At 26.6% G+C, this 14,674-nt stretch overlaps 1 protein-coding gene across 1 annotated transcript in view; it reads left to right on the top strand.

The window, feature by feature from the left end:
• The window catches only part of LOC101240787 (tRNA-splicing endonuclease subunit Sen54), a 35,967-nt gene extending 21,865 nt beyond the window's left edge, over positions 1–14,102 (top strand). Inside the window, exons 9-11 of the mRNA XM_065805013.1 lie at positions 5,178–5,347; positions 11,948–12,113; positions 13,899–14,102. Of these exons, the coding sequence (XP_065661085.1) occupies positions 5,178–5,347; positions 11,948–12,113; positions 13,899–14,049 (487 nt within the window). The 3' untranslated portion in view covers positions 14,050–14,102. The remainder of the gene's footprint in view (positions 1–5,177; positions 5,348–11,947; positions 12,114–13,898) is intronic.
• The last annotated feature ends 572 nt before the right edge of the window (positions 14,103–14,674 follow it).

Genomic DNA, 14,674 nt, shown 5'->3' with positions numbered 1-14,674 from the left:
TTCATATTTCATGAAAGTTTTTGGTTTACATGTATGAATAGTAGTTAGGGCTTTTCTTTCTATATTTTGTAGAATCACTTCTGTCATAACAACCATTTAAGAAAAACCTATAGGACCTGAATAAGGTAATATTCAGATTTGTTTTCATATAAAAAATAGCTAATACTCAATGAAAGTTCTATTAATTGGTGTGTATAGGAGAAAGTTTAGTTCAAGTCTTTAAGTTGTTGATGTCGTTATTCATTGTATCGATAATAACTCGAATAGCTTCATTAATGGAACAGATATAAATTAACTATTTTGAATGAAACTTGAACTTCACTGATCACAATAAATCAGCAAAATATCGAACGAAATATATGTTAAAATAAAAACAAAAAAAACCAATGTCTTTTTTCAAAAAAGTTTATATGCCGTATTTATTGAAGTTTACACACACAAACACACATATATATACATATACATATAGATGAATTAGTGTTTACTAATTTATTATTGCTCTGTTCTTTTAAGAGCATTGAGTGCTCTATTTTGCACAATACATTTAAAATTATTTGTGTGTGTGTGTGTATATATATATATATATATATATATATATATATATATATATATATATATATATATATATATATATATATATATATATATATATATTATTTATATTGATTTATATTGATTGCTAATAAAAACCAGTACTTTGTAAATCAGTTCTAAAACAGTTAACTAAGACAAGACTGAGATACGAACTTTCAGCCTTTAGAGTTGGGACATATCACATTACTCACTCAGCTTAGTAATAAAATTTCTGTGCATATACATCTTCAATAATGGGATCCGGTGTATTTGGGATTGTTCATAAAGTTTTTAAGGGTATTAAAGGAGGAGAGAGATATGGAAAAATTAGTAATCACGTGATTACCTTTTTTTTCTTTCTGTAAACTCAGATTATTTGAACTAAAGCTAACTTGGATTAATAATTTTATCGAATCATATGTATTCTGAAACAGATTTCACATTTTGTGGAATATTTACGAGTTATAATTTTAAGTAAACACCTTAATGAAAACTTAAATAAAAAAGCAATTTTTAAATAGAAATTTTTATGTAATAATAATAAAATACGAAGTTTGATATAACAAAATGTAATTATTTAATTTATTTTTATATACTCATTTAACATATTATTTAAGATTATTATATACCTGATTAACATAATAAAATATATTAAAATAAAATTATTTATTAAGTTTATTGCTTATATTAAATTTATTTATATTTTTTATTTTTATCTATGAAATCTCAACTTAAGTTTATTAGCAAAACATTATAGAATATTTATGACAATATGTAGTTTATATTATTTTTGCATTTACCTATATTTTAAATTTTTTTTTACTAATAAATCAAATGTGACCTGAAACAAACACAAAAAAGATAAACGCAAAGTTGTTCAAAAAGTTTAATAATATACAAATTTTAATATTTCTTTATTATTTTTCAACCATAGCACAGTGAGCCAAACAGCTGTTTTCACTGACATTGGTTCATAACTTTTGAATTTGCTATGGTGTTGATTAAGGACTTTTTGGGAAGGTTTTTATGTGTAAATTTTGGAAAAACTAAAAAATAATTGTGCTGCAGGATATTTAGGTCATAATTTATCAGAACAAAGTATTGAAAATTTCATAAAATTTGCTTTTCTATAAGTTATAACAAAAATATGTATAAATGTTTATAAATATGTATGTATATTTTGTAATAAAAAGATAGCATAGGTACAATAGGTATCAATGACAAAAGCAATAAAAGCAAAAGGAGTACTAAAATACATTATTTATTTATATGCTAACATTTTAAAATGCGTCATCTTCAGATAAAATATTTTCGGAGACATTTAGTGGAAATATTTATCAGAATGTCCTCATTCATTCCAAAATTTGTAGAATGGTTATGATTTGAATCTCTTGTAAAAAAAAATTTGATCAGATTATATCCACATTCAGTTAATGGTGTCTGTTAAATTGACAATTTAGGAATTTTTTCTTGAGAGTTTTTATTATTCTAAACTACTGTGCTTTTGGGAATTAAATTAATGCAATGCGATGAAAGGAATCAAAATAAGATTATTCTTATATTTGTTGCTTCCAATATATATTTTTTGAACAGCAACAATAACATCCAATTGTTGTATAACCTTTTAAGTAATAGCCTCATGCACTAAAAACTTTTTACTGAAGATATTGGGCTATCTTTTTATCAAAAGTCTCAAGCAAGATTGAGTGTGTGCATTGAGAATGTGAGACCATTATTAGAACAATCAAAAGTAATAATAAAATTGTTGCAACTTCTAAAGGAATTTGATCTAGAAGATCTTATTAGCTTATCGCAATTGTTTTTTTAAAACAATTGTGATAAGCGAATAAGGATTAGCTTTATTCATTTAAAGAAATTTCAACATTTAAAGAAACTTCATTATAACTTCTCTTATATCATTAAAATACCTTCTATTTTGAAATGTTTTTGCGATCAAGGAGAAGACACTTTAAAATGTTTAAATCTTAATTTTCATGTATCAATCCTAATATTTTGTTATTACTTTTTAACCCTGAATCATAAAGATTTCCCAAACCTCTTTCCTCATTATTCAAAATTAGCTCCCAAAAATGACCAATCAGTTTGTGAAATGATGGTGTTATAATGATCTATGGTAAATTTATTTTTGTAACAGTTGGAAACTCGTTAAATAGGAATAAATAAAAATCTGAACAATAGTTTTTATATTGTTCCACATAAATTTTTATTTTTGAGGAAAATACTCAAAGAATTACTGAGAGCTTTCAATTCAAACTTTTGAAATGTTGCATGATATTGAACAGGCAATTGTGTAATAATTAAATCCTTATATGATTTTTTGCGCAATAGTTCTCTAGTTATACAATCTGTTGTTGCTGTTCCTCCTTTTCTTATTGTATCAAGGTCGTCCCATTTTATACCTGTTTATTTTGATATCTCTTTTTTTATGAAGTGTCTGCTTGCTTCAGAAATCTATTTGAAGCACTGAATGTGGACTAAGACCAATCAAAAACACTAGCTTTCACATTTACAACAGTCTTCATGAAATGGAAAAGCATGAAGAACCTATAAAAATATCAGTAATTTTTTAATGTTACAATTTTTAATATCAAGTATGTTTACATATTAAAAATATAGAATAATATTAACACTATTACTTGATACCAATTTACTTGTATTGATTTTACATCACAGGTTGAAATTGGTTTTAAGGTTTTTCCTTAAAACCAACTTAAAAGATAAGCTGCTTTTATATCCATCATATATGACTGCACTTTCACCTTTACATTAAATTGTTTTCCCTCTTTTAATATAAGGAAGCCTTTATTTTTTAACTCTTCAATGTCAGAATTAAAGACAGACAATGATTGAAAAGTTTTTCTTGATTCTTTTCCCATTTGAAGACTCAGCGCTTTGTGACTAAGTGGGGCATTTTGTGACTTTTGCAACCATATTAACAAACCTGCTTCTGTTTCAAGGGAAAATGGACAAAATATTGTCAATATGATATTGTTAGTGTTAACATTATCTTTTTAATTAAATATTTCATGGCTTCCACTACCATTAAATCCAAACTTTATTTTCATTAGTATATTTTCAATGTTTATATCTAGAAAATTTTCTCCGATATCCTTTGCGTCATCAGTTTAATAGCCTGAAATAGGCTGAAGTAAACACCAGAATAAGGTTCAAGATAATTCATAATAATTGGCGTTACTTCAGATTGTTTTCTTCTGAAATGTTTCTAACTAGGCAATATATTACAACCAGCAGTTAAAAAAAAAATTTTTTTGTTTCTTTATGAATGCCTACCAAGAGTAAAAACTGTTTAAATTGACATTGTTTCTATTGGAAACTTATTGAAAGAGTTATTCTTTAACATACTCTTTAAGCAAAGTTTCCTTACCAGCCTTGAATTGTATGCCAGCAAAGCGCATTTTTTTTTGAGAACTTTTTGAGATTTATTTTTTGAGAACTTTTTTTTCTAATAGAAAATTAGTTTAAAAACACTAAAATTTTGCTAAATTTAAGTTGTTTCATTAGGTATTACATGTAAAAAAAAAAATTTGTGCAATAATCTATGAAGTTAACATTCACATTTCCATAAAATGCAGTCTAAGATTGTTTCTACATACAGTTATCACATTAGCACTGCTTATATAGTGACATTTTTTCTTATATAATGCCAAAAATGACTTTTATTTATCATTTATACCTATTACTTATCTTTTGCAACAAAAGTACGTTATTCAAACTAGTATATTTTCTAAACAAATCAGGCTTTTAAATTAATTTTTTTTTTAATGAACTGGAAATGTATTTGGCTTTCAATAACAACTAACTTAAATTTATTTTTGTAACATTGATTTTTGAGCAATATCCACTGTTTAGCCTACTGTGCATGGGCTATTGGTTTGCCAACAAACCAGTTCATGATAAAAATTCTTTTTGGTTAAATTTGCATTTATTAACATTTTATTGTAAAATACTTTTTTTATATTCAACAATCAAGTTGATAGTTTAACATCTGTTGTTAGATCATCTTAGTTAACAGTTCCAGTGGTTTGCTTATTTAAAAAACATCTTCTTGTTAACTGCATTTAATTTATCAGTTCTAGCAGTTTGCTCAGTTAAGAAGCATCTGCTTTTATATTGTCTTAGTTAACAGTAAATGCAGTTTGCTTAGTTAAGAAACAAAGCCTTTTTTTATTGACTGAATAGCTGCATACTTTTTGAAGTTCTACTCATGTACAGAGAGTTGACAGAGGCAAGTTGACAGAGACTGGATTTAGATTTTAGATTTTGCATTGCACAAATTTTCTAGGTTTTTGACATTTCTGTTTGATTATCCAGCTAACCAATCTGCCTGTATGGTATATAATGTTTATTTGTCTGTTGGTTTACCACTAAACTTGTTTTATTATTAAAATTATTTCTAAATACAAAATTATGTTTTTATGATGAATGGGCTCCATGAGGGAAAGAGGTTTAAATGTAACTTTTTATTTTGTTGCATATGGTGTTTATTTTTTTAGTTTTATCTTTTTTTTTTTTTTTTTGTTTGTTTGTTTGTTTAATTCTATTAGAAATATTTTTGTTATTAGTGCTAAACCTATTGATGATTGTCCATGGGGAAGACGACCCCCATCACCCAAACAACTTTGTGAAGAAGTTATTGCTGAAGGCTTGGATGAGTTAAAAAATGGTTACATGCAAAGCTTGTGGAATGATGACGTTCATCCTTTAATAAGACCAATTGAAGCTCAAAGCACTGGTTAGGATTAATTTTAACAAAATTTATTGTGAAAAATTTTTTTTTTATATCAAATATAATTATTTGTTTTATTTAATATGTAATATGTGCGTATATGTATGTTTGTATGTGTGCGTATATATATATATATATATATATATATATATATATATATATATATATATATATATATATATATATATATATATATATATATATGCATACTTTGGTAAGCAGTCTGACATCATACTGAAATAGAGAACTTAAGATTTTCATGTTTTGATGTGTAAAGTTTAACCAGCGCTTGTTTGATATCTTCTTTATTTTTGAATTTTTTACCCAACAAATATCCTGCCATATGCTCAACATTCTCTTAGTAAGAGACAAATTTAGTTTATAGATAAAAGGGCTAAGTTTTTATGGAGTTTACAATATGCAAATTTAGTTTATAGATAAAAGGGCTAGGTTTTTAGGAGTTTACAATATGCTCCTTTTAACCAAGTTGTAGGGCATCCATTTGTGCATCCCCAGTTATCATTTGGTTTAAAAAGTACTGGATTTTGTTCAGAACAAGCAGAGATGTATATATGACAACTAAAACATCCAAATTCTTTTGACTTTATTCATACAGCATCATGAATATTTCCACCCAATTCTATCTTCTTAATATGGTCCAAAATGGTTTACTGAGCTAAATAAAGTCTTTCAGAAATGGATCTTACTCCAAGATGGCCTTAAAGGGATCCCAAAGTACTGAGACAAGTTATGTTTATATTAAAATATGTGGCGTATATTTTAAGTATATATAAGTCTTTAAAATATACACCACAATATACAGGCTTTATCATTTATTCAAGCGCGTTTAAGTATTAAAAATGATGTCATTTTAAGTTGTTGTTTTTTGTTTTTTTGTTGAATCAATATCATTTGTTTTTTTGTTATTTATTTTTTTTAAATAAGGGTTTATCATCAATCATATGATTTTCCTATAAATTTTATAAGCTAAACATAAGAATGTTTTTTTTATAGAGCGCGAGAACTAAGTAAAAGTTAAGATTTTTATGATAGACTCTTAAATATAATAAATATATAAAAACGACGTTGATCACCTTATTATATATTCTGAATCTTTTTTCTTTTCATGTAAACAATATGAACTTTTTTTTCTAATTTATCTAAACCATTTATCGCTATGATATTTTGTTCTCCTATCAAAATGAGATTTTATAATTTCTTAAATTTTTAATTAAAAAATAATTTTGGTAAATGACATCATTTACTAAAGATATTTGCCTAATTTTTTAATTTTCAGTTTTATAGATATTAGTATTTATAGAACTAACACTTAACAAATTTGCAGACAGCTTTTTATTAATTAAGGCAATAATTAATGTTTTTTGGCAATAATTCATAAGAATGGCGATTAAAATTGTCAATGTGTTACAGCCCGTGTTATAAAGCATATTATATTTAATATGTCCTAATTTATATGTCGTTATTGGTAAGTAAAACCTTTTTCTTTTTTAAATTAAAACCTGTCTCTTAACATTACAAATAAAAAAACTACTAAAATTGATTATAAAAAGTTTTTCATTAAACAATTTCAATTTTAAAATTGACTCGATAATGCTGCACTTTTTTTTACACTTTTTTTTGCAATCTTGACCAATAATTGTTTATTTTTAAAAATATAATCAGCACTACATGTTTTACAGAATAAATTTTACTAAATTCTTGTATGATTAAATAAGAATTTCAAGAATATTTGTACCCAATGAAAAGTTTAGCAAATAAGTTCTGTTAATTAAACTTTTATAATGTTAAGTAATACAAAATAATTTTTTTAACGGAATATTAATAAGGATAATAATCATTTAATAACATTAAATAAAACAAAAAACTAATTTATAGCAATAGACAAACTTAAAACATCTGAAATATTTTATTCATTGTTTTAATGAAAACTTCACAAAATTTAGAAAACAAATTAACTGAAGAAAGTTTATAGTAGTTCTTGATGAAAAAAAAATTTTTTATATAATAATAAGTAACTTAACTTATTAATATATATAATAATAAGTAACTAAAAAAATTCTTTAGTAATCTATAAAATGTAAAAAAAAAAGTTCTATAATTTTAAGAAAAAAATAATTTTTAGATTTCTTATCAAAGTTCTACAATGATGTCATATTCTAAAACTCTTTGGAATTAAACGCGCTTGAATTAATTATAAGGTCTGTAGATTGCTGCATATATTTTAAAGACTATTTTAAAAACACATGCTAACATGGAGACAGCAAGCTTCAAGTAAAACTAAAAAGCTAGTTTTTCTTGGTATACATTTATTATTTTGTTTTACTCAAAAAAATTCAGCCCCAAATTATTTTTAAATGTTCTCTGTAATATAAACATAACTTGTCTTAGCACATTGGGATCTCTTTAACAACATCGTCACTATCAAAGATGGTCGCCCAAAACACCTATCAGAAAGATTGAAATCACCTGTTTTAATTTGAGGAAGCTGTCCCTTCCCCAAACATTTTTAACAAATCTCTACAAGCTTCTGTAGCATTTCTTATGTTTTTTATATTTGTATAAAATAAAATGGATAAATGATCTTTGTTAGTAGATAAGGGTACCCTATTACTTTACACTTAAGGCTAATGTGAATCAACTTCAATCATGAATTTACAATGTCAGCATGTATATATTAAGTGATAAAAATATGGAGCCAAACATGCACCAAATGAACATATGCTATATTTCAAAAATTATTGTCATAGAAATGTACAGAACTTTCTGATAAATCTGATAGCACAAAGTAAATATGTTTTTTGTTTTTTTATCTCTCTCGTTTGAAAGGGGTAGCAACCCTTTTGCTTATTGTCAGTAGACAATGAGCTGTAGCAGCATTTCAGTAGATAATTATAAAGCTAGATCAAAGTGTTTATTGATTATTAGTTTTTAAACTCATTAAGATGAGGAGAGTCAGTCACAGTTTGTAAATTCCATCAGCTGATGTCTCTGTTATTGTTGTTGTCTGATGACTTTGTTAAGGAAAAAATTAAGTCTAGTAGAGATCGCATGTTATTGTTAAGGTCAGATGCATTAAAGAACTCTTGGGTTGTTAACTAGGTCTGTAATGTCATTGATGTATAAGATGTATAGAAAAGGTCCTAAAACAGATCTTTGTGGACACCACTAGTGACTGGTAACTAATCTGAAGTAGCAGAACCCATGGCAACTCACTGTTTTCTGTTAGAAAGAAAAGACTTTATCCAACTAAGTAGCATATAAGAGACACTATAACCAGAAAGTTTGTGGAGCATAAAATCATGAGGAGGTGTGTCAAATGCTTTTTTGTAATATAGATATAAAGCATCTACACTATAGCCTCTTGCCATTGAATATTAAATCTGATCTACAGTTTTTAATAAATTGGTAATACATAATTTATTTGGAACAAAACTGTGCTGATTTATAGATAAAAGACTATTAGCAAATAAATACTCGGTTAAACAATCTTTTACAATACGCTCTAGGAGTTTGCAACAGACAGATGTTAAAGAAATGGGTCTGTAGTTTAATGGATCAAGTTTAGATTCTTTTTTGTGAAGAGGTGTGATATTAGCTTCCAGCCATGCAGCTGAAACTATACCTTCAGATATAGATTTTATAAATATATAGGTGATGTGCACATTCAGAGAGGAAGAACATTTATTGAGAATGTGGGTAAATGCTGTCTACGGCTGCTGGTTTATGCAAGTTGAGTTTAGATAGTAGTGATTGTATGTAGTTCTCATTAAGTTTATTCAAGACTGATGTCTCATCAATCCCAGTAAATGTGCGTTTCTTGAATGCGGGCAACGATTGACTAAACTTGAAGAAATAAAAACAGATGAAAAGAAATTGTTAAGGATTGTAGCTTTGATCAGAATAAAAACAGATGAAAAGAAATTGTTATGGATTGTTGCTTTGATCAGTTGTAACGTTACTATTTGATTCTTTCATAGATCTTATTTGATTTTTAACTTTAAGTTTCATGTTTATATATTGATAGATGAGTTTTGGATTTGCCTTGGCTTTTTCTGATATAGATTTTTTTATATTCAGTAATAGAATGAACAAGTTTTTTTTACTTTTTTGCAGCAACTATTATACTTTTTAGTGTCTAAACGTCAGTTTCGGTCTTTGCTTTTATAATAAAGTTTTATATTTTAGTATTATATTTTTTAGTGTCTAAATGCCAGTTTCAGTCTTTGCTTCTATAATAAAGTTTATTTTTAATTGTAGAGATTATCTCTTTTGTGATCCAACAGAGAAAATTAAAAAAAACAACAGAGAAATTCAATTTAATTTCTGGTATTTGAAGATTATATCCCTCAATATAGATAGGTTGTAATGTTTCATTACATTTATCAATATTTAAATTTCTAAAAGAACTAACCGAGTTGATATTTTTGAAATACATATTTAGTTTTTCATAGTTATCACTTTTAAAATCTTGTCGAGATGAAGAAAACAAATTTCTAGGAGAGCTTAAAGATTCTACAGCCTGATTCCAAGTTAGACATAAACGAACTTGTCCTTTTTTGGTGTAGCCAAGTTGAGATTGTCTTTCAAGAAAAATACACATTGCTAAGATTCAGTTAATATAAGATCCAGAACATGTCATTTAACGCAACCATTTAACACAACATGTCAATTTTAATACTTTTCAATTTTCAATTGAAAAGTATTAAAATTGACATGTTGCGTTAAATGGTTGGAATCAAATGTCTCAATAAAGTCTTCAGCTAGCGTTTTTATGGTGGATGCAGCGTAATTAGACCATGTGGTACTGTCAAGATTAAAGTCTCCTGTGATTAGAAGACCTGAGAAGTGTCTATTTTCCACTAATTTAGATGCCAAAATTTATAAAGGCTTAAATCTGATAATCAAAGTCATTACTGAGGGGTGGACGGTATATAAAACCAACTGAAATTTTTTCAGTTCCAAGATTAACCGAACATTTAACTTGTTCTTACCAAAACTTGAGTCAGTTTTGCTAAGTTCAAGATGAGTTACTTCATGGATTATTAGTGTGTCAGATATATAAATGCAGACTGCATCATGAGGATTTTTCAATCATGCCTGTAATATAATTTGTGAGATTAGAAATAGAAAATCATTAACTATGTTACTGTTATAAAAACAAGACTTGGTGGTGATTTTGAGGTTTGAATAAGGCTTTGCAGCTCAGCAAGTTTCACCCATTTTAACGAGCTCGCATATGTATAAAACAATTAAAATTGTTCAGATGTTTTGTTGCATTAATTTTATTATTAATAACCATGATATTGTTATTGATTCTTTTTTTTACAATGAATTAACTTAAAGTAAATAAATGCATCAAAAAATAATTTAGATATTTCAAATGATTAAAAATTTTGTTAAACGTAATTTGTTGAACGTATAGTTGAAATCGCCATTTCGTACATAAAATGCATACTTTATAATGCTTCATAGCTATATATTTATAACTTCATAAAATTTAAAGGACCTTTATTTATTTTTTTTTCAGACTGGTACCACCCAAACTATAGCTGGGTACGATACTGTGTGTGTATATATATATATATATATATATATATATATATATATATATATATATATATATATATATATATATATATATATATATATATATATATATATATATATATATATATATATACACACACACATATATTAATATTGTAACATATATGTCATAATGAAATAGACAGCTGCAAAGGGCTTCAATACATAAGTAAGTGTGTATATATATATATATATACACACACACATGTTTTATATAACAATAATATTTATACCTATATATAAAATAAACATGAATTTTTTGAATATAAAGTGTTTTAGAATGTATTGGTATTTATGCAGCTTAATTTATAATGCTTTAGTTTTTTTTTCAATTAAACCGCAATCAAGTATCGACATCAGCTGTTTATTAATTCAATGTTCTGTGATTAGATTATTAGGGCTTCTCTAAATATCTTTACGAAAAAACACAGCAAGTTTATTTGTTTTAAATGTAATATTTTTATCTGGATAGAATATTTTTTATATGTATAATATTTTTATAAATGCATTATTTTTTTATTTTTTTAAATACTTATTGCTGTGAATTTATTTTTTTTAATTTTTACTTAATTTGTAAAAATCGAGTAGATATTTATTAAAATATCTCATCAACAGAGTTGGGATCAAATACGTTTAATCAAATACAAATTCATTAATTCGTATTATTTCAAAATACAAATTTAAATACAAATATATTCAATCGACATTTTCCGAATTCAAATATTTGTAATTTAGGCTAAGAAAAAATATAAAGATTTTTTAAGACAAGTCTGATAAAATGGATTACTGTATAGAATAATAAAAACAAGTCTTTAAATAAATATCCCTTTAAAAAAAACTTTTAATTTATTTTAGTGTCAAAAATGAAAAAGAAAAAAAAAACCTCTTGGTATTTCCCAAATAAACACTGGTTAATCTAGTTTATGGAAATGCATTTTTACCAAATATAAATACGTATTTGACCTCAACCCTGCTTATCAATCTAAATTTTTGTTTCAGCTCTCATTCTTTCCAAAATTAAAGTAATTGAATCACTAAAGCTGACGGAGGCAACAAAAACCAGTCTTGAATTTACAAATTTTAAAATAGACTTTGATGTGTTTAACTCTAAAGAAAAGAAAAAGTCAGAATTGGTAGATCCATTGTTTAGAATTGTTGTCTGCAAGTAAGTTTTTATTTATTTTTTCATTTTCTACTTATTTTGAATTTACTTTTATATTTGTTTAATGCTGTTGACCTTTTATGTTGTAAAAACCCTGCTTTACTGAATTTTTAGTTTAGCAATACTGTCAGTTTGTTCAGAACCATAGTTCACATTGAAAATTTAAATATATACTTGTATATATGTATTTAAAATTTGAATATTTAATTTAAATATTGTGAATGATAAATACTCTTCACCCAATATATTACCCAATACATGTTTCACTGTTAACATGTTTCTCTGTTAACATGCTTCTCTGTTAACGTGTTTCTCTGTTAACATGTTTCTTTGTTAACATGTTTCTCTGTTAACATGTTTTTCTGTTAACGTGTTTCTTTGTTAACATGTTTCTCTGTTTACATACTTCTTAGTTAACATGTTTTTTAATTAGCATGTTTTTTAATTAGCATGTTTTTTAGTTTTTTTTTTTTTTTGTTTGTTTTTTTTATTAATTCACTTCCTCAAGGCCGAGAAAGCCACTACAGACGAGGAGGCTACTTAGTTGTGGTTATAAACCCTCAACTCTATAACTCTGAAACACGAACCTTGATGAACAAGGTCGCTGCGCGGAGAAACAAGTTGAGCGCGGTACTACCTTGGACGTGGTGGGGATCGAACTCGCAACCTCTCGCCAATGAAGCGAGCGCTCTACCACTTCACCACTACCGCATTAAATTCAACATTTAGTTAATATGTTTCTTTGTTGACGTGTTTCTCTGTTAACGTGCTTCTTAGTTAACATGTTTTTTAGTTAACATGTTTCTCTGTTAATTTTATAGGTTGTATATAAAAAACTATTTAGCAAAATTTTTGTAAAAATTACTTTATAATGATTATCGGAAAACATCTAAATACATAGTAACAAACCATAATGATTGGGTGGTTTTGCTAACTTAAAAGTTTAAAGTTTGTTTTTTATAACGAAAACTTGAGGGTTTCCTAGTCAAAAAGTCCTATAGGATCCTATAAGTAGTTAAAAAGTGTTATAGTTATCGAAGTTTTGTCTTTTTTGTTCCAAATTCCTATAGGTCCTATAGGACTTATTGGTTAGGGTTGTACTCGAAATACAAACCTAGACAAACAAGACCACTTTATAAAGAAACGATTTTAGCGCGGTACTACAAGCAACATAGTGTATGTATGTATTGGATTATGAGATGACAAATCTCTTGAATTTCAAAATGAATATTTTTGGGTTTCATTGATGCTTACTTTTTTTAACGCTTTTTAACAGTATTCCATTTTTCGATGAAATACTTTGGTAGTTTCTATCTCTTTTGATTGAGACTCTATTTGATTTATTAAATTTATTAAATATTAAGCTATTAAAACCCTGGCATTCAACAACAATTTTATGGTTTACAAAAAAGAGAGGAAGATTGTTGTACATACCACAACTCCATCTTATTACATCATTTGTTTTTTATTTTATTAGGGAGTTGCAACATTTGTCTTCCCTTTTATCTTAACACTGCGACAAATAAATATATATAATACTGGCACTCGAAAAAAAACTTAAAGTTTGTGTGAAGTATATACTATTTAGTGCAGTGGCTTCTGTTTTCGAAAGAGAAGTTTGTATTTCCGGAAAAGGGTTTTAAGGCAGACTACGTAGCCAAAATAGTGTAATCAATCTATAGCGAATCTATTCAGAAATCTAAAATTGCCGTTGCAACCACCAATATGGTTTTTTAGCAACGGCTTTTTAGCACTTTAATCTTTTAGCTTGATATTTTTTAAATTTAGATATGATGATCCGCCTCCATCTTTGAAAGAATTGTCGTCCTTAACAAACCAATCAAATGGCGTTCATTTGAAACTCGCTGTTATTAAACATGGGACTGTTACGTTTTACGGTTGCTTTGGTGTTGATCTACCCACTTTAATCTCAGTGTAGTAAAAATAAATGTAATCTAGTTTTTTGATTTTTAGATATATTTCTTCACTGGTTTTAGTTTATTTCTTACTATAGTTATGTTAAAAACGCATGATTTTAAATTTTTTTCCCACAAAAATAGTCTATATCTCTAGTCAAAAAATCTTATAGGATAGTATTAGATAAAAAAAATTACTTAAGGTGGTAGTACACCAATAAAAGTGGAAAAAAAATTTTTACTTTTATTGGTGTACTACCACCACCCCACCCCTCCCCTTCTAGCAACACTTTGTTTATTCCATTGTTATGCGCTTCAGAAACAAGTTAAACCACAAAAAAGCCATAAAATGCATACCTTGTCAACTTTTTTAAGTGCAAAGTTGTAGACTGCAACGACTTAATTAGTTTAGCATGATAGCTTTATTGACGTAATTCGCTTCTTGTTTCAAGCTGCATTCAAACTTTATTATATATGCTATAGTATATCTTTTATCTTTTTAAAATAAAAATAATATACAATAATAAAAAAGCAAAATTTCGTGGAAACAGATATACAAAGACTCCTTCAAAAACGACAACATTATCTTTTGTTGAATCTGCTACACATTCTGCTTCTTCAAAAAAAATATATTGCTGATAGAGATTT

Source organism: Hydra vulgaris, chromosome 09 (assembly GCF_038396675.1).
Source record: "Hydra vulgaris chromosome 09, alternate assembly HydraT2T_AEP".
NCBI classification, from domain to species: domain Eukaryota; kingdom Metazoa; phylum Cnidaria; class Hydrozoa; order Anthoathecata; family Hydridae; genus Hydra; species Hydra vulgaris.
Note: the sequence above shows the minus strand (reverse complement) of the source record. Positions and strands in the feature narration are given on the sequence as shown.